Here is a 21743-nt window from a genome sequence, read left to right on the forward strand (position 1 = left end):
CTCTTTTCCCTATTCCCTTGTCCAATATTTCCCACTTCTCATTGTTGTCAACTTTGAACCCTTACCTTTCTCACACTCACTCTCATTGCCCTTCCTTCAACTCCTAGTGATTAGTTTGGGCGTATGTCTACCAGATTATTTTTCAACAATAAAGGCGAAGGAAAAAGTTTGGTAGAACTGGACACGGAAATGGATCGTGGAGCAGGTGGCGTAGCTTCCCGAGCAAGCACTGTAGCGTCGGAGGAACGGGAAAGGCAACGTTCACCCTGTCGACGAAGTAGATCCCCAAGGAGGAATGAGGTGGAATAATCGCGCAGAGGTGGGGCGTAGCAAAAAGGTAGCGCCAGGGCTGCAAGTGCACAAGCGTCTGTGCGACATGAGTTGAGTAGATCGCCACACCCTCTAAGCTTTGCTGTCTTCATTGGCACCAAGCCGTTTTCTGAGAATTTTTTTTTTTTAAAAAAAATTATAAATTAATTTGATAAAAATAAATATATATTTTTAAAAAAAAAATTAAAAATTATTTCTACGTTCAAAATATATAAAATTTATGAATGTTTTTAAATTTTAATAAAAGTATTTCAAGAAAACATATTCTAAAAATTAAACCAAACAATATTTTAACCACTATATAAAACTTGTTATTTATTTTTATTTTTCTTGGTTCGTTATTACCCTTTAAAATTTAAAGAGTACATTATAAATACACACTTTGAAATTTGTTTAAATTACGATTTACCTATTATAATTTTGGAAATTACATCACGTCTTTTGAGATTTCTAATTTCATAACAAATTATATTTTTTTATTGATAAATTATCAAATTAACTAACAGCTTTTAATTATGTCAAAAATTTATTTCAATTAATAATTCAGGTAATTTTATTATTATGTAAGAGAACAGCTAGTAATTTTATTTTTTCAATTAATTTTGTTAAATAAAAAATTACGAAAAGAGAGTATTTATAATTTTTCAAATTATAAAGGATAAATCATATTTTAAGCATACCTCAAAGGGTATATTTATAATTTATCTTTTTAAGTAAAGAGGTGTTTCTAAAACTTAAAAATGAAAGTTAGCCACACACATTATATCTGTATTAATTATGAATTATCTACAAACAATTTTTATTTTTTATTTATTTATTTATTGGGTAATGGCTAGTTTTGGTTAAATTACAACTATGATGGTTTTAGTGACAACTAAAAATAGCATTCGCATATAGCTTTAAAAATTTGTTTATGACCCAAATGACTATAATTAATGGCACGTTTATTTTTATTCTTTTAGTTTCAATTGCTGAAAGGGAAAGTACATATGATATATATATATACTTTTACAACTGTGTATAATAAATTTTTCTATACACATTTTCAAAAAAAAAAGTGCACACCGTATGTCCCTGTACTTCTAGCCATTGAATTTGAATAAATAAAAGAAACGAATTATTGATCACAGTCAATGAGTTACATATGGCACACCTCGTTTAAGAGCAATGAAGAACAAGATGAACAATATATAGTGCTCTTGAAATTAATAAAAACTGGCTCAAAGGACGGTTTCAAATATAGGTCCACTCAACCACCACATTACAGTGTAGACATCAACAGCCATTGTATTTACAAGCTCTGGAAACCTAAACAGCCATGTAAATGAGCCAACTCGGAATTCAGATTTCCACGAAAATTTGTGTGCAACTTTATGGTAATCCACAGCAAGACAAGTAAAGCTTCCAAGTTACGGAATTCTGTTGTTAAATGTTGTTTCTCAGCTGCTGGAAGTAAAATTGATCTGAGCTTCGTTAGGATTGGACTTTAGTTGCTTGTACAGCTTTGTTCTCGAAAATGCTTCTAAGCTTTCTTGTAGATATGTCTGGGAAATTAGCTTCTTTTCACCATGTATCAGGACAGCAAGCTTTGCTTTTCTTAAAATTTATTCTCTCTCTTCTTAACCTGCACATAAAGAGAACAAAATCAATTTAGATATACAGACTTTATTCTTGTTACTGTTTCCTTTTTCCCTTTTTCTTTAGTTCTAATCTTTTTCCCTGTATGTTTGGAGTTGTTCAAAGCTGAAAGTTTCTATAGCCTTGCAACTCCAGAACACCACAATGGTTGTCAAAAATCTACTTGGGTCAATTCAAAGCACTGTCAAAGCTCTAATAATCTGATCTGATCTGATCTTGAAGAGACTCCCAGGGATAGAACTTAGAAACTAACAATCATTAAGATGTATGGACAGCTAACATGTTTATGAGCACAAGGGGCATCCAAATAATAAAAATTGACTAGCATACAGGTGTTCTATTGTTCCAGATGAATGCCCTGTTAAGGACAAGGGGAAAGCCAAAATGGACATAGAATGAATTCACAAAATATCCATTAAACTATAATAAATCAGGACACTTAAAATGGTTTATTTGAAATTATTTCACATGAGAAAGATATGGTAGGTTTGGGAAGTGATCAATCCAAACGGTTGTCTTGTCAGTGGAAAAAGCATAACCCTTCAATGGGTTGCACCTATTTTGAATGGATGTGATTATTTACAAAAGGATATGAACAACACCTATTCATACTTTACCAATGCAGGAGGTTTTGTGCATTTCAAAGCATTGATTCTACACCCAACAGCATATTTTCTCTCTCGCATTCTCTTGTGCAATACCTAGTCTAAGGACAATACCACCAAGGTTTTTCATTCTCTTTCATCAAGGTTTTAGACATTACAGTCTATGAAAAAATTCATTTCATCAAAGCAGACTTCAAATCTAGTTTGTGTGTTCTCCACAAGCCGACATGAGCCAATCAAATATAAAAATCACCAAGTACATAAACATATTTATGGAGGCAATTCAAGTGGCAATAGATAGTTAAGGCTATGTTCATAGTGATAGTGTTTCTTTTGGGCAATAGCAACTAACAGTTGATTAAGTTTGAATAACTAGAGGCGGAGGTTTGACACAGACCGTTAGACTAAAGAAACTCAGAGCATCATCGAGCTCATTAACATTACTAAACCTAGATTTGGGTTTCACAAACAATGATCTAGGATTAGAAGTGTCTCTCTCTTCTAGTAGTATTAGTAGTACTAGTAATACATCAATGAGGATGAAACAAAACTAATTTGTTCAAGGAGAAGAGAATAGAAGAACCTTTTGGGATGTAAATTGTAATGATGATGAATTAAACTTTGGCTCTTGCCTTGTATGAAAAACAAACAACAAAGACCAAGCTCCTGCAACTGCAAATACTTCACAAATTTCTGGATTCAACAAGAAATTCTTCCTGGTCCAAGATGATTATACATCCTTTAAAACTCCATCAAGAATCTGACTAATCTCCTAAATTAGCACCCAGCTCCTTCAAACAAAATCCCGGCACCATTAACACATTAAGAGTGCAAATTACAACAAGATCGATAAGTCAGAACCAGACCCTTAACAGCTTTCACTTAAAGCTTTAGCTTTAGTTTTGTGGAGCATGCTGCATAATACTCTAGCTCGAATTTTAAAAATAAAAAACCAGAGAAACTAAATTTTGTTTTATAATGATACTAGGGGTAACCTATGCCTAAAGGCACTTTCAACAAATTTTTTTGGTACCACACGCTCTAGAGAACTCAATTAAAATAGACCAATTCAAAATGACAACAATTTTCATTGCGCTATAGAACTCAATTGTAATAAATCAATTCAAAATGACAACAATTTCACTCCAATTTCAAACTTCACACGTAAGAAGTTGAAATAGCAAATTAAAGTTTCGCAAACTTCAGAATTAAAATTAGCAAACTTGAGAATTAAAATTTAAATAGAAAATTTTAGAAATAAAAATGTTATTGTGTTTAACATAAGCAAAGATATCCACATCAAAACGACACATGTAGTGACGTTTTTAAATTAGTATCATAACGGGGTAAGCCTTTCACTTTAGCAAATTTCAATCCCTTTGAGAAATGGTAACTGAATATTTTGGTAAAAAAGAATAATCATCCTAGCTTATTAAAAAGAAGAAGAAGAAGAAGACTAATCATCCAATTTGGAATGAAACAACCAACCACCATCAACACACAGAGAAAAGCAACACAATCCCAATGTTTCTAATGCAGATCAATCGCCAGCGACAAAATCACTCCAACGCTTGAATTCGTTTTAAAAAATCAGCTAAAAGAAATCATAACAGGAAAAATAACATCAAAATATTTATGAGAAACAAGAAAACCAATAACTATGAACTAACGTAATAAAATTCCAACATGACTCTTATTGATAAAAAGCATCTCAAATTACCTGCAATTATCAACGAAATAGGAATGTTGAAGGTGTAGATATTGACTGGAATGCCTAGAAAATGCAATTTACCAATAAGAGGAAAAGAGAGGTCGTAATGACCCATTTTCAAAATAGAGTGTAAAGCTTTGTTGAATTGAGAGGAGGGGGGGGGGGGGGGGGGGTCGCATTTGGATCAGCAATTTGCATTTGCAGTCCTGAATCATACTAATAGTTTAATTGTTAAAAATAATACTAATATTTTAATTGTTAAAAGATTAAAACAAATAAAAATACTTCAAAAACCATACCAGTTGATAAGAATTTTATTCAACAACCATCTTGGGACTAAAAAAAAGCTACGATGTAAACATTTTGAAGGTTGTTGAACCTCTTTTAAAAAAGGGGCAATTACACTCCAGTGTAATTTAAAAAAACATAATTACACGGGTGAAAAAATTTATTATTTTTTATATTAAAAATATATATATATATATATATATATATATGATTTTAATTTTTAATATTTATAAAGTTTGTCACTAATTTGTAATTATTTTTTGTCCACAGAATAACAAGGTATGAACTTGATGAAATGAATCAAACCAATAAAGTGAACCAAACCAATACAATCCAAAACAACAAATAAAAAACAAAGAACTTCTTGAATCAACCTCGGAATAGGATAAAAAATTACAGGTTATAAGGCATGAAAGTAAAAGCAAGGGAATTCCAAAAGCAAAATAGTTTTTGAAGAACAATTATTAATGGAATCCAAATTACAAAATAAAATAAAATAAAAAAAAAAAAAACTACAATTGAGGCTAGCTTTGGTACTAAATCACTGCAACATGAAAAAAAGACACGGTGCTTTCATTGACACACAGAGCTAATCATCCTAATATAGATGATCTTAACAGACTCACAATTCATCATCATCATCATCATCATCATCAACGTAGATGTTTACATTCTGCGAATTGAAACATCTTCAAAATAAGCGAATCACACCTCGAAATAAAAAGACAAAAATAAGAATCTAAAATCCATTTTTTTTTTTTTTTTTTCAAATTTCAAACTAAAAAAATTATGAAAAATATAATTAATACAACCAGATTCACTAAAAAAATATGAAAGGAAAGCCTTCATAGTAAATCAACCAACACACTTGCCACTCCAACAAGATGGAAAGGCAAGATAGCTGACAATGTTCTACCTAAAACAAATTAATCATTAAACAAACAATAGCAACCAATGAAAAAAACTCTTCGAAAGTCTTACCACTCTCTTCCTTTCGAAGTACTTTTTCATCTTAATCAATCACCAATCTTTTAAACAATCATTTTCAAAAAAATTAATAATAGTAACTTGAAGGGAAATTCTATAAAGTGTACTACTAAAGAAGGTACATTGTAAGAAAGTTACAAAATTTTTTTATTTTTTATTTTTCTAAAGTTATGCTATGTTAATTTGTGGTAAAAGTTACGCACAATGAATTTATGGCGTGCATCCTAAAGTGAAAGTTATACTTTTGTGGTGAGAAAAGTAGTGTCATTTTATGATTTATGTTACAAAATTTTGTAGTAGTGTTATGAAACACATACCATATGCACTTTTTTACATAGCATCTCCCTAATTTGAAACTAATGACATACTATAGAAAGAATTATAATTTGAGAGTACTTTAGTATGCTTCTTACTGTTTTCATAAATTATGACCTATTCCATTGAGTGTTGTTGATCATTATGACCTTTTTCCATCATGATTGAACCCATTGAGTTAAATCCTAGCTATTGAATGGTAATGGTTCCTATAGTAAGCTTTAGTAAAGCATCAAATTGAAGCATTGTTTCCATAGCAGTTACCAAAAATTAAGGAATCCCTATTTACAACAATGAAGGCATATTAACTCACTTCAATTGTTAGAAATAGTATACAAAAAATTACAAATAATTGGTTTTCTTTAAAGAACTACTAAAAATTATAAGCTTTAAACCTTTATGGCACATATACATATAGACAAAAGAAAATTTAAATGCATAAACTTACAGGCAAAATCATACTAAAAACAAAGAGATCTCTACAATGTTCATAACAATGAAAAGAAAAAATCTTAATCACAAAGTATTTATCCAACTTCAACCCCAAAAAAAATTGCCACTATAGCAATCTAATAGAAAAAGCAGGAAGATAATTTGCAGACACAAAACTTGCAATCTGATAGCATCATGGCAAACCCCAAAAAACACACTGAAACAGGATTTATGTTGATCAAACATGGAGAAATACTTTGCAATCTGATAGTATACACAAAATTCTCAATTTAATAGAATTAACTCAAAATTCAATATATATATATATATATATATAAGTAAAACTAAAAGCACTTATAATACCTAAAAAGCAATCAATGTCATCAATGGACACAATAGCTCTAGAAAAAACTTCAAGTACCATCAACACCATCTAGTTGTAGACATCAAGTACCATGAACAAAAACCTTGAAAAAAAGACGGAAGAGAGAGAGAGAGGAAAGGGTAAAATCCCTTAACTGAACAATAACCAAATAACAAAGGATTAGTAACCAAAATAATAACCCTACACATGTCATTATCCACTATCTAACAAAAATCTACAGAAATATTCTCATGGACCCAATAAACATAGCTAGATGAATGGAAGCAAAAACAGGGGAGAATGAGCAAAAGAATCAATAAAATAGCACGAAAAATAGGTGTGCTTACTCTATGGATGTTGCTCCTCTATGACCTAAGCTAAAAGAATCAAACAATGATGGGTTTTTATACCTGCAAAGTACAAACAATGATATCAAAAACCCAAAAATCATTGACCAACAACAAACAAAAAAATTAAATATCATAAACTAATTTAGAAGAAATTCATAACTATGACCTTGAATTCAAACTTCGACTTCGATTTGCGACCAGTCTTGACCCAACTTCGCCATTATATGAACCGAAGAACCAAGGGATTCTACAAAATTGTAAGAAACCTATGGTTGTGTGCTTTGGCTTGTGGTGGCGGAGGAAGGTGGTGCAACAGCAAGAAAAATGATGGGTTTTGGGTGTGATGAGATTGGTGGTGGATGAGTAGCAGTGGTAGATTGAAAATTTGGGTCTTCGAATAAGTGGATTCGAGTGGTTGTTGACATGTGGTTGGTTGTTGAAAGCAATCAGAGAGAGTGAAATAGGTAAGAGATTGAAAGCGATGAACCAAGTGGGTCTAATCCAAAACCTTCTGATTATTGAACGATAAAACAGAATGAAGGAGGAAGTGTGTCAGAGAAACAGAGAGTGAAACTAAGAGAAGGTGTGTTTGAAATTTGAAATTCAAATGAGAGAGAGAGCTAAACAGAAAGGGATGGGCTGGAATAACAAACAAAAGGAGAAAATGTATCCTCCACCGCAGGATGTATGCCAAACAAACAATCTCAACCATTAAAAGACAATTTGTTTTTGGACATTTTTTGACCATTAAATTGTGTCAATCCTAACCATTCAAAGTGACATCTAGGACAAAATTGTAGTACATTTTCAAAAAGCTAGGTGCTTTATTATATAGATAATTGTGCTAGACTTAAGAGCCAAAAGATATGAACTACGTCAAATGAAACCAAGTCTACATGATCATTCTCTATCCATTTTTAACCAATGTTTTCAAAAGTCAAATCCTTCCACATGTTCAACCTAGTGTAAGAGAATAGCCATGCTTAATCCCATCAGTGCAATCACAGAAAAACCAAATGGTGCATGTTTTCTTAAAAGCATAAGAAATATTTTCATAGTTGATCAAGTCAACTACCCATACATGACCTTCAATCGGAGCAAACCATGGATGAACTTCTAATAGGCATTTTAGTCAACACAAGAGTATATAGTGTACTAATAAATAACAAAAGAATAATATAAAAAAATATAATTTTTGAATAGCTTAGAATAAAAGGAACAATTGTCAATTCAACAAGTATTTGTTCTTGCCAATGAATTAAGTCAGCACCGGTTATTGTGAATGGGGTTGCTTGGTACTGTGTTGATATGGACATTCAAAGGAGGGGAACAAAAATTTTGTCACAGAGAGAGAGAGAGAGAGAGAGAGAGAGAGAGAGAGAGAATTAGGGGGCATTATACACAAGATACACATAAATAGAAATTATGAAAACATGTTGCAAAGTCACGTAGCAACAAGTCCAAAATAGTTGATGGAGAAGCATAAGCCCATGTAAATCCATAACAAAAAAAAAAAAAAAAGAGCTTCACTTAATAATAAATAATTTAAGATGTGTGTGGCATTACCTTCATAGCTTAAGAAATTTACTCAATATCATGCATTCCATGACTATCTTTTGGCATGAACTTCTTTATCACTTCTCGGAGAGCAGGATCTTGTCCTTTAGTTGAAAGTATATCTACGATCAAGGGAAAATTGAATGCATCTGCCGAAAAACCCCTTTGAGCCATTTCCTCAACGAGTATTAATGCCTCATAGCACTTGTGTTGTCCAATAAATCCTCGGATAATAGTGTTGTAAGTGACACCATTTGGCAAACAACCACTCTGTTCCATTTTAACAAACAACTCTTTAGCTTCATGCAGTAGGCCTTCTTCACAAAGACCTCGGATCATCATAGTGTATGTCTTAACATTTGGTTGCAATCTCTTGGAAGAAAGGTTACTGAAAATGGCCCTTGCAGTGTCAAGTTTTTTAACCTTGCAGAATGCATCAATGAGGATATTATACTTAACAATATCAAGATGTAAACCGTTGCTTTCCATCATGTGGAATAATGACAATGCTTCAGAAATATGCCCATTTTTGCACAACCCATCCAATAAGATACCATAAGTTTGAGAATCTGGATTTAAGCCTGCAGCTTGCATATCATCGAAAAGTTTATGAGCAGCTCCACATCTACCTGTTTGAAACAAACCCCATAGCATAGCATTGAAAGTTCCATTGTTAGGTTTCAACCCCCTTCGAGGCAATGCTTGAAAGAGAAGCATGGCCTCATCTATTTTCATTTTCTTGCAATATCCATTGATTAGAATGGTATAGCTAAAAACATCAGGGTGAAGGCCCCTCTCCACCATGGTATTCAACACTCTAATTGCTTCATCCATGTGGCCTTGCAAACAATATCCATCCATTAGAGTATTGTATGTGACTACATTAGGATCCACACCTCTTTGTATCATGACTTCAAGTACCCCCTCGGCCTCTTTCATCTTCCCTTCCTTGGTACATGCATCTAGCAACACGCTATACGTATGAACATCCGGAGCAATACCACTATCCAACATTTCTATAAACATTCCGGTAGCCTCCTTCCACCGGCCAAAATTACATAGGCCATGAATCAAAGAGGTATAAGTGACAACATCTTGACAAATGCCATGTTCATTCATCTTAGAAAAGAGTTTCATAGCATCATCCACCATTCTATCCTTGCAAAGACTGTCAATGACCGTGTTATACACTACCGTGTTAGGTTTACAACTTCCCTCTTCCATTATCCTAAGCAAACTAACAGCCCTGACAGTGTTCCCCGTTCTGCAGAGCCCATTAACAATGGTTCCATACATAACCACGTTGGGTTCAATTTCTCTCATTCTCATTAATTTCTTAAATAACTCTACAGCTTCAGGGGTTTTATCGTCCAAAATAAGTCCATTTAACAAAGTGTTGAAGGTAGTTACATCAGCTGTACAACCGCGTTTGAAAAGGGTACACAAAAGAGAGAACCCAAAATTGACTTGATTAAGGCGGCAGCAACAGTTAATAGCAATGTTGAAGGTGAAGATATCGACCTGAATGCCTCGAAAATGCAATTTCCCAATAAGAGGAAGAGCGATGTCGTAATGACCCAATTTCAAAAGAGGACCTAAAGCTTTGTTGAAATGAGAAATGGGGGGCAAAGGTCGCATTTGGATCATGCGATTGAACGAATTTACAACGTCTTGGACATCATTGCATCGCAGTGTGGGTAAAGTTTTAGGTTGATTCGTTATTAAAGCAGTAGCAGGAGAAGAACTAGGGCCTCGGGTAGTAGAGAGAGAACGAAACAGAACAACTAGGAATGAAGAGGGATGATTAATTAGAGAGGGAAATATTGTACCTTCTTGACAATTATGATCAGCAATTCTTCTTCTTCTTCGTCCAACAATGGAAGAAACAGAAACTCTTCTTCTTGACATCTTCGTCAAGCGGTGTGTGTGAGTGGAGAGAAAGAGAGAAATACAAGTACAGACTGGATTTGGGATTCACTGAAGAAGACTTCTCTGGAAATAGATTGGGTCTCCTTGATGATCAATTTTAAAATAGCTTTACGATGAGTAGTAATTATTTGGGCAAATTACATATACACCCCTCGAGGTTTGGTTAAATTACAGATATCCCCTGAGGTTTCGGAAATTACATCCCGCCCCTGAGGTTTGTATTTTCATAACAATTTACCCCCTGAGGTTTATATTTCATAACAAATTACCCCCTAATTTCTTATGCAAATATAGCATTCAGGGGGGAATTCGTAATTTCTCAAACCTCAGGGGTATCTATAATTTAGCCAAACCTCGAGGGGTGTATATGTAATTTGCCCTAATTATTTTGTCATCCTAAGCCTCTCCAATCCTTCCATCAATTTTTTAAGAAAATTTTCAAATTACTTTTCAAAATTAATAACCAAACACATAATTTAAAATTATTCAAAATTCAATTCAAAAATTAATTTCAAAACTTATAATCAAATACATAATTTAAAACTGTTTTTATGATATAATGTTAAAAATGGTTAGGGATATGATTGTTTAATTATTTTTATAAAAAAATATTAAAAAAATAATTTCTATATTAAAAAAGGACAAATTACACTAACTGTCATTATAGTTTAGAATTTGTATCACTTTGGTTTCTGATTTTTCAATTGTATTACATTTGACCATAAATTTTAAATCTTATTCCAAATAAGAACAATTAAATATATTATTGCTCACTTTCAAAAATAAAGTTGTCAATTTGATAAAATATAAATTAATTTGACAAAAATAAATGTCAAAAAAATATTTTTACATTTTTAAAAAATTATTTCTACCCACCAAAGATAAAAATATGTAAAATTGATAAATTTTTTACACATTTATTATTTTTTTATTTTACCAAATTAATTTTTATTATGTGTTTGAATGATGATCATATAATGAATAGTTGTTTTTGTTTTCATTAAATTAGTTTCTATTTTTCTAAAAATCAAATATGACAACAATTTTAATATCATTATTAAGACAATCTATTAAATCAAAAAATCTAAAACTAAAAATGACGTAGGTAGGCCTACAAGGACTATTGACCCACCACTTAGGGCCCAATATATAATTCAAACACTAAAGCCCAACGTTGCTGGGGCCCAACGTTACACCTAGGACCAATGGCATCAGAACACCTGTCAGGAGAAGAATCAGCCACATAAGCAGTAAAAGATCCTACAAAGTTATTACACCACACGTCAGCCATTAATGAGTTTCATTTCAGCATTTAATGCGACAACCCCTTAACGTCGGGGCAGAACGGCTTCAGCATGAACAAGGCGAGCTAAAACATAGACTTTCGGCCAATGTGATAGGTCGAAACAGACGAGGAAATGATGAGTAAATGATATAAGCAAATTTCTAAGACAAAGAGAAAGTTAAGTTTTCTATCATCATTCTATCTCTATACACCATCATCTTCTCCTTTCTCTAACTTGATCGTCGGAGGGTTCGCTGGGGGACTCTCCGTTCCCCATTGAACTCTTGTGCAGGTCTCTCCGTGGATATAACTCTCAGACAGCGGTTTGGGATGCGGTTAGACCCGCTCCCTCATCACCAGTTTAGGGGCAGGCCCCAACTGTGCCTGCTTGTACTTTTCGGCTCTGGCGAAAGTCTCACACTCTTCCGCCTCCTCCGCCTTTCGTCTCGCCTACACCTCCTCCACTACAGGGTCTCCTCCAGTCGGTTGCGGCCCTAGTCCCAAGGCATATAAGGATGAAGGGCGGACTAGGTCGTCCCACCTGACACCCTCATTCTCCCTCAACTCCTTCACCTGTTTGACCCTCTCTTCTACCTCCACCCCCAACTTCGGCTCCACCGACTTTGTAGGGACCTTCCATTTCGTCCGCACCCCTTCCGCCACATTCATCAATATGAAGAACCACCTTGGCCTCCACCCATTTACAGACGATGGTAGTCCAGCTACTAACCCCCTGCCCACCACCGCCTACAAAGTCACCCAAGTCTCTTGCTGACCGGATGCTTTGTAGCATGAAAAGAACTCTTCAACTGTCATCGTCGATACGTCGGTCGCCCGTGGCCACGCGATCGCACAGGCCATTACAATTTTCCATACATTGGGCATCAGTTGCCACGGTGCCACCTCCAGTCGATTAAGTATCTCTGCCACTGACTTGGGGATAGGTAACCTCAGCCCCACCCGCAACGCTTCTTCGTACAATGCGAACTCGCTCGGCCGCACATCTGACGCCCTCTCCTTAGAAGCGGGCACCCTCAACTCTATCTCTACTGGAATTTGGTACTTCCTTCGTACCTCTTCCAACTCCTCCGCTGTGAATGTGGATCTGTCTGGTTTAGTGTGCCAGTGGTCCGGCTCCATTTGGCTTATCGGCCTAGCGGCCGCGATCATTGTCGGAGGAGGGGCCTGCACGACCTGACCAGCCCCCCTCCCCTCCCTCCGCTCTACCCAATATCATTCCGCCAAGTCCACTGTGTCGTCATCACCCAACGAATCAAGCCTTGCAGCAAACACTTCCTTTTCGGCCATTTCTCCTGCATGTTTATGTGTTGCTTCGGACGCGGGCACAAGGAAGTTCGCAAAGTGTTGCAGAGGCGTATCGTACGGGACAAATGAGCTCACTTCAGGGATGCGTTGGTTTTTTGCAAAAAAATAAGTAAAACGAATAACCTCAAATGCCCACGGCTTACCCGTATTCCAAGGGTCAAGATTCAACTTCACCAGTTTCAAATATTTCGAAAAACTCCCGCCCCTCCCTTTTCACTACCCTATATCACCCCGTCCTTTTACTTCGCACTGACGCGTCACCTCCCTAACTAAAAGATTACACCACGTGTACGACTACGATCCCTACTCATTTCCATTCCCCTGTCTTTTCCACTTCACGACATCACGTGCTACGCCGCACCTTGAGCCCCGCGCGCTGCCATTTTCCCTTCACACTCGGTCACCCTTCGCGATCGACCCTTCTCTCTGTCGACCTTCCCACTCGGTCACCCTTCGCGATCAGCCCTCCTCTCCATCGACTTTCCCACTCGGTCACCCTTCGCGGTCAGCCCTCCTCTCCGTCAACCTTCCCACTCGGTTCGCGGTCGGCCCTCCTCTCAGTCGACCTTCCCACTCGGTCACCCTTCGCGGTCGGCCCTCCTCTCCGTCGACCTTCCCACTCGGTTCGCGGTCGGCCCTCCTCTCAGTCGACCTTCCCACTCGGTCACCCTTCGCGGTCGGCCCTCCTCTCCGTCGACCTTCCCACTCGGTCACCCTTCGCGATCGACCCTCCTCTCCGTCGACCTTCCCACTCGGTCACCCTTCGCGGTCGGCCCTCCTCTCCGTCGACCTTCCCACTCGGTCACCCTTCGCGATCGACCCTCCTCTCCGTCGACCTTCCCACTCGGTCACCCTTCTCAGTCGGCCCTCCTCTCAGTCGACCTTCCCACTCAGTTACCCTTTGCGATCGGCCCTCCTCTCAGGCGGCCTTTCTACTCAATCACGCTTTGCGGTCAGCCTTCTTTTTAGTTGGATCCCCCCCGTCAACCTCTCACAACCCCGTTTTCTATCTTATTCCCTTCGTTGGACTGACGCTGCACTCGGGAATGGGGGACTACTGACGTAGGTGGTCCTACAAGGACTGTTGACCCACCACTTAGGGCTCAATACATAATTCAAACACTAAAACCCAACGTTGCGGGGGCCTAACGTTACACCCAGGACCAATGGCATCAGAACATCTGTCAAGAGAAGAATCAGCCACATAAACAGACAAAGATCCTGCAAAGTTATTACACCACGCGTAAGCCATTAATGAGCTTCACTTCTGCATTTAATGCGACAACCCCTTCACGTCGGGACAGAACGACTTTACCATGAACAAGGCGAGCTAAAACATAGACTTTCGGCCAACGTGACAAGTCGAAAAGAAAGTTAAGTTTTCTATCATCATTCTATCTCTATACACCATCATCTTCTCCCTTCTCTAACTTGATCATCGGAGGGTTCGCTGGGGGACTCCCCGTTCCCCGTTGAACTCTTGTGCAGGTCTCTCCGTGGATATAACTCTCGGACAGCGGTTTGAGAAACGTGGATCAGCTTGACCTGTTCCATCTGGATCATCCAGTATCATCAAAAAACATTTTATATATTAAATATATCGATTACACATTAAGGCCATGTTTGATTCACAAGACTAATAGTGAAAGTATTAATAATCCCATCAAATTAGTGTGGTATTTGCTATCCAATTGGATTAATAGGATAAATTATCCCCTTATCCATTTTTTGATTTTCATTGGATAAGAAAACATATGAGCGTAGGATTACTAATAATCCTACAAATTTGTTGGATTAATTATCCATTAGATTAATAATCCTGAAATAAAATTTCAAAACAAACATAGGATTATTTGGTTCACAGATTAATAATCTCAATCTCATGCTCTAATCCAATCAATCAAACATGCCCTAAAAGCCTAGTAACCACCCATTATACGATCATCATTCAAATACATAATAAAAATTAATTTGATAAAATAAATAAATGCGTAAGAGATTTATCAATTTTACATAATTTTATCTTTGGTGTGTAGAAATAATTTTTAAAAATTTAAAAATATTTTTTGACATTTATTTTTGTCAAATTAATTTATATTTTATCAAATTGACAACTCTACCCTTGAAATTGAGCAATGGCATATTCAGTTGTCCTTATTTGAAATAAGATTCAAAATTTAGGGTCAAATGTGTCATAATTAAAAAATCATGGATCAAAGTGACACGAGCTCCAAACGATAGGGAGTGTTAGTGTAATTCTCCCTTAAAAAAATATCTAAAACAAATGTATATATACATATTTCAAATCACAGGTTGCAATTGCAAAAAATAAAAAATAAATAAAATAAATAAAATAAAATAAATAAAAAATTTACGTTGTTTCAATCAACCAGCCGGATGTCTGAGAGGACGTTCGAGAGGATGTCCGGGTAAACGATCGGCTAGACCCAATCCGCTCTTTTCAAAATTTAAAATTCAAAAATTCCTTTCAAAACTCATAACCAAACAAATTTTCTTTTTTCAAAATTCAACTCACAATTCTACACTCAAATCACAATTCCAAAAAGAGAATCACAATTTCAAAACTAAACCAAACACAACTTTAATTTAATATGATGTACGTTAATAGTAAATTTAAAATTTTCATCAAATCTTGTTATAAGGTCGGTTGTCTGGTAAGACGTTCAAGTGGACTTCTGACTATAAGTAAAATTTGACGTTCAAATAAAAAACCCAATTGTCCGGACGATGCATAGGAGGACATCTGGCCTAACAGCCACCTACAAAATTTGATGAAAGGTCTAAAGTTCCCTTAATTTGATGAAAAAATTAACTCTTCTTTCATTTGATATCGATTTGATGAAATGGTTGGTGTAGTGATCCCGGTTTTGACCTGTCTCTTTGTGGTGTTCCGGGCTCGGGTTGGTATGGTTTTGAATGGTGTTACGTATCTTAGTTTTCCTATACTTGTCACGACCTGCTCCCCGTACCCAAGGGTTAAGTATCGTGATGGCCAGTAACTGAAGTTACCTACGGCCAATTCATAAACAAATTAATAAATGCAAGCGGAAGAAATATTTGAGTAAGGGTACCAAAATAATCATTGGAGCTTCTATTTTTATTACAAAATATATTGACCAAAAAGGCCGATATTTACATATAAATAATATCATAAAAGTGTTGTGTGTGTCTATTTCGCAGCCCCGCGTCTAACACTTTCCAAAAGTTATTTCTGAATTGCATGTTTCCTGAAAATTAGTAAACAACTATAAGCACATGGCAGAGTGAGAAATATTATACCAAGAGTATAAGGGACACGAAATAACCATGGATAGTTATTTAGGCCAAAATATTTACAGATAACTTAGTCGGAACAAATAATCCTTTAAGTAGCAAAACTGAGATTATTTTCATAAATCATTTAAATGACAGAAACTGAAATACAGAAACTATGTAAATATATCACCATAACCACGGTATTGAACAGAACAGAACAGAGGTCACAGAAGTGACAGTCAGAACAGAGGTACGGATTCAAGAGGTGGCTCGTACGGATTCTAGAGGTGGCTCCCACAACAGTGTAGCACTTAGCTCCGCACAGTACTTTGGTCCGCACAAAACAGAGGTACGAATTCAAGAGGTGGCTCGTACGGATTCTAGAGGTGGCTCCCACAACAGTGTAGCACTTAGTTCCGCATAGCACTTTGGTCTGCACAGAACAGAGGTACGGATTTAAGAGGTGGCTCATACGGATTCTAGAGGTGGCTCCCACAACAGTGTAGCACTTTGGTCCGCACAGAACAAAGGTCAATGGATCAGAGGGCCACAAAGTAACCAAACAGAGGCTAATGGTTATTTAAATCTCCCAAGGCGTGGGACTCCCGTGGTGGTACTTACAAAACATAATTTTATATAAGGTCATAGCCAAGTATTCTTTAAAAGTAAAACAGACATATCCATGGGTTTCCTTTTAAGCAAATAGGGTTCAGAAGATAAACTATGTAACTGAAACCTTTATAAAATATAACTTTTATTAAAAACATAACTTATATAAAACAGATTTTGATAAGTTAAAACATACGTAAAATACATTTTGGTGACATAAGGTATAATATAACTCACCTTAACTTTAATACCTTACTCTTTCTTTCCATTATCAAAAACCCTTTCACCTTTTATTATTTCTCCCTTCTTTTCCTCTCTTTCCTTTCTTTTCTTTCTTCTTTCTTTTTCTTTCTTCTTTCCTCTTTCTTTTCCTTTTCTTCTATTCCAGTGAAATGACTACTCCCTATTTATAGGGAGGTCAGGCCATTAATTAGCTAACGCGTGGCTTACGCGTCCCTTTCCTTCCGATATAATTCATAATTATATAGGTTTAATCTTATCCTTAATAGATATTTAAGATAATTACCTTTTGACCCAACTTTTTAATATAATTATATAAATAAAATAATTATTAATTAAATTACATTTTATCGTATATTAACAGATATTAATTATTTATTTTACTACCACACCTATTATTCTTTTTATTATTTATATTATCTATATTATTATTATTTATATTTTAACCCCTAAACTTTTAAATAATCCCTTAAACTTTTAAATAATTATATTATTTTACAAAATTACACATAATAATATATAATAAATTATATATTTTTCAAACTGAGATTAAATAATATTAGTATAAATTCTACAAAATAATTAAAAATCTGGGTTGTTACAATCTTCCCTCATTTTAAAATTTCGTCATCGAAATTTGCCATAGGTATAAGTTATCCGCTGCGCACTCTGATAAATATATATTAGATGATTAATCTGATAGAAAATAGTATCTCAAAAAAATTTTTACCAAAAATAACTCACTGTCTAGTTGTCAAAAATTGTTTTGGGCCAAAATAAGAAATAAGGAGCGACTTTAAAAACTTTTCACTCATTTTGTTGACGATAAAAATAAATGAAAAAATGAGAACACAATGACAAAATTATATGGAAGAATTAAAAAATTTGAAATGAACTTTTCATTGATGGGAAATAATTTCAAAATTAGTATCTTTATAATTTGAACCTACTTTTAAAAACATCAAAGTAATTTTTTTTTTTGAATACTGAACTGAAAATTATATGTATTTAATTATATTATAATTTTGGTAGGTGCTTAAACCCGACATCCTTCTTTTCTTTTCCCTCTTTTACTGTAACAAATATAAATTATATCTAATATCCTTCACAAATTAGGCACACTAAATTTTTTTTTATATATATATAATCATATAAAATTATAATATAATTAAATTGAAGAACAAAATTTAATAATTCGGTACTAATTACCCACTATCCCACTTCCTAAATGTGCATGTGTCCTATGCTCCAATGATGATTTTTTTTTATTTTATAAACCATTGCTCTGATACCACTTGTCACGACTCACTCCCCGTACCCAAGGGTTAAGTATCGTGATGGCTAGTAACTGAAGTTACCTACGGCCAATTCATAAACAAATTAATAAACGCAAGCAGAAGAAATATTTGAGTAAGGGTACCAAAATAATCATTGGAGTTTCTATTTTTATTACAAAATATATTGACAAAAAAGGCCGATATTTACATATAAATAATATCATAAAAGTGTTGTGTGTGTCTATTTCGCAGCCCCGCGTCTAACACTTTCCAAAAGTTATTTCTGAATTGCATGTTTCCTGAAAATTGGTAAACAACTATAAGCACATTGCAGAGTGAGAAATATTATACCAAGAGTATAAGGGACACGAAATAACCATGGATAGTTATTTAGGCCAAAACATTTACAGATAACTTAGTCGGAACAAATAATCCTTTAAGTAGCAAAACTGAGATTATTTTCATAAATCATTTAAATGACAGAAATTGAAATACAGAAACTATGTAAATATATCACCATAACCACGGTACTGAACAGAACAGAACAGAGGTCACAGAAGTGACAGTCAGAACAGAGGTACGGATTCAAGAGGTGGCTCGTACGGATTCTAGAGGTTGCTCCCACAACAGTGTAGCACTTAGCTCCGCACAGCACTTTGGTCTGCATAGAACAGAGGTACGGATTCAAGAGGTGGCTCGTACGGATTCTAGAGGTGGCTCCCACAACAGTGTAGCACTTAGTTCCGCACAGCACTTTGGTCCGCACAGAACAGAGGTACGGATTCAAGAGGTGGCTCGTACGAATTCTAGAGGTGGCTCCCACAACAGTGTAGCACTTAGCTCCGCACAGCACTTTGGTCCGCACAGAACAAAGGTCAATGGATCAGAGGGCCACAAAGTAACCAAACAGAGGCCAATGGTTATTTAAATCTCCCAAGGCGTGGGACTCCCGTGGTGGTACTTACAAAACATAATTTTATATAAGGTCATAGCCAAGTATTCTTTAAAAGTAAAACAGACATATCCATGGATTTCCTTTTAAGCAAATAGGGTTCAGAAGATAAACCATGTAACTGAAACCTTTATAAAACATAACTTTTATTAAAAACATAACTTATATAAAACAGATTTTGATAAGTTAAAACATACGTAAAATACATTTTAGTGACTCAAGATATAATATAACTCACCTTAACTTTAATACCTTACTCTTTCTTTCCATTATCAAAAACCCTTTCACCATCCATTATTTCTCCTTTCTTTTCCTCTCTTTCCTTTCTTTTCTTTCTTCTTTCTTTTTTCCTCTTTCTTTTCCTTTTCTTCTATTCCAGTGAAATGCCTACTCCCTATTTATAGGGAGGTCAGGCCATTAATTAGCCAACGCGTGGCTTACGCGTCCCTTTCCTTCAGATATAATTCATAATTATATAGATTTAATCTTATCCTTAATAGATATTTAAGATAATTACCTTTTGATCTAACTTTTTAATATAATTATATAAATAAAATAATTCTTAATTAAATTACACTTTATCATATACTAACAGATATTAATTATTTATTTTACTATCACACCTATTATTCTTTTTATTATTTATATTATCTATATTATTATTATTTATATTTTGACCCCTAAACTTTTAAATAATCCCTTAAACTTTTAAATAATTATATTATTTTACAAAATTACACATAATAATATATAATAAATTATATATTTTCCGAACTGAGATTAAATAATATTAGTATAAATTCTACAGAATAATTAAAAATCTGGGTTGTTACAATATTTCCCTTATTTTGGTTATCGGGTTATAGTAGTGTGTTTGGAACATGTAATGTCTCCAAACCTTTAGATGCAAATCCAACCCGAATTGTGCCTTGCAGAGTTGATTCATAAGTTAATTCTTTCATGTTTTGCCACTTTGCTGAGTATGTCGGAGATCGAGCTGCCCGGTCAGCTCGCGAAGGTCCAGGGGACAGCGCCCTCGAAGCAAAAATGCAAAATGCATTCGAAGTTACTTGTCCGCTCGAGCGGCCATTTATGCGCTCGAGCGGCCATTTATGCGCTCGAGCAGAGAATGTTTGGTTTCAGAAGTTTGACATGTCTGCAAAAGTATTAGGAAAGTATATTCGACGCTCGAGCGGACCATGTTATATCAATTCGTGAATCTGATATTTCAGATTACTTTTTCAGTTCTCTCTCCTCTCTAAAACCTTCCAAAAACTTAGATCTTGAGTCTCTCTCTCTAAAAACTCACTTTCTCTATAAGATTTCATCTAAATCCATTGTGTTCTTCACTCTAGTGTCTTTGAGAAAAATGTAGAGTGCTTCAAGAGCTTCATTTTGATCCAAGAAGAACTTGATTTCGTCATCTTTGAAGTTCCATTTTGTTGCTTGGGTTTTCTACACTTGAGGTAGAGATTTTCTTAGAGTTATATATATATTTTTGCAATATCTAGATAATTTTTTAAATCATCCTTCGATAGCTTTGAAAATTGATTGTTGATTCAAGAAGTTGATCGATTTTCAAAGTGGGTTTGTCTCTTGTTCTTTTAAAATGATCTTATGGGTTTTGATCTTCGTTGATTGAAGAAAAGATGATTTTAAAAAGTTTTCTTTCAAAAGATTTGAGTTGTATAGTTTTGGTGAGAAAATCTAGAAATTAGGAATTTTTAAAAAGAGATTAAAAATCCATGAATGATATTGCTATATTTATTTTGTGTGTTAAAATAAATGGATGTTTGGAAAATTTCTTATTTATATTTATATAAATGATTAATTTCATGGAATATGAGAATTGTTGTTCATTTTGAAAATAATTGTTCAAAACGTTGAAATGGTCTTGAAATGATTAATTATTGAGGATACTTGAGAAGAGGGAATTGTGTTATTCTTTGGATGATGAATTGGAATAAAAGTATTTATATTCATCTTGTGAAATTGGTATATCAATTCATTTGATTACATTAAGTTTTGAAAGTTGATTTGAAAACTTGCATTGAGAAAAGAATGTTGAGAAATAAGTTTTCATGAAATGGTTTTGGGATAAATACGTTGGTAAGTCTTGATAGGTGGTGTAGATGATATTGAATAAGTTGGCCTAAGAGTCTGGGGTGAAAGACCGAAAATCCGCACGGATATGTGTTGAGCCTTCCGGTTAATACCGGTAAAAATGACTATTTGGTAGTACTTGTATAATCTACTTGTAGACACTGAGTTA

General features: G+C 34.9%; 1 protein-coding gene across 5 annotated transcripts; it reads right to left on the minus strand.

Moving 5' to 3' along the window:
* Positions 1–1424: 1424 nt before the first annotated feature.
* LOC114319779 (uncharacterized) lies at positions 1425–10631 on the minus strand. 5 transcript variants are annotated; one of them, XR_014336644.1, is made up of 4 exons: positions 8587–10624; positions 7018–7080; positions 6670–6824; positions 1425–1954 (listed from the first exon to the last, which is right to left on the minus strand). XR_014336644.1 is itself a non-coding variant. In XM_028266826.2 (2 exons), exon 1 carries the CDS (start codon positions 10483–10485, stop codon positions 8605–8607), a length of 1881 nt encoding a protein of 626 aa, XP_028122627.2. In that variant the 5' UTR covers positions 10486–10624; the 3' UTR covers positions 1425–1954; positions 8587–8604. The 5 variants fall into 5 exon arrangements, 1 of the variants encoding a protein (XP_028122627.2); XR_014336643.1 differs by lacking the exon at positions 6670–6824 and adding an exon at positions 3206–3378 and having other exon boundaries at positions 7017–7080; XR_014336642.1 differs by lacking the exon at positions 6670–6824 and adding an exon at positions 3157–3378 and having other exon boundaries at positions 7017–7080.
* Positions 10632–21743: the final 11112 nt, after the last annotated feature.

The sequence above is a fragment of the Camellia sinensis genome, chromosome 7 (assembly GCF_055761805.1).
Source record: "Camellia sinensis isolate YWXY chromosome 7, ASM5576180v1, whole genome shotgun sequence".
Lineage (NCBI taxonomy): Eukaryota > Viridiplantae > Streptophyta > Magnoliopsida > Ericales > Theaceae > Camellia > Camellia sinensis.

Excerpts from the sequence above, each read along its gene's own strand:
- LOC114319779 (XM_028266826.2), bottom strand. The coding sequence starts at position 10,485 with ATGTCAAGAAGAAGAGTTTCTGTTTCTTCCATTGTTGGACGAAGAAGA.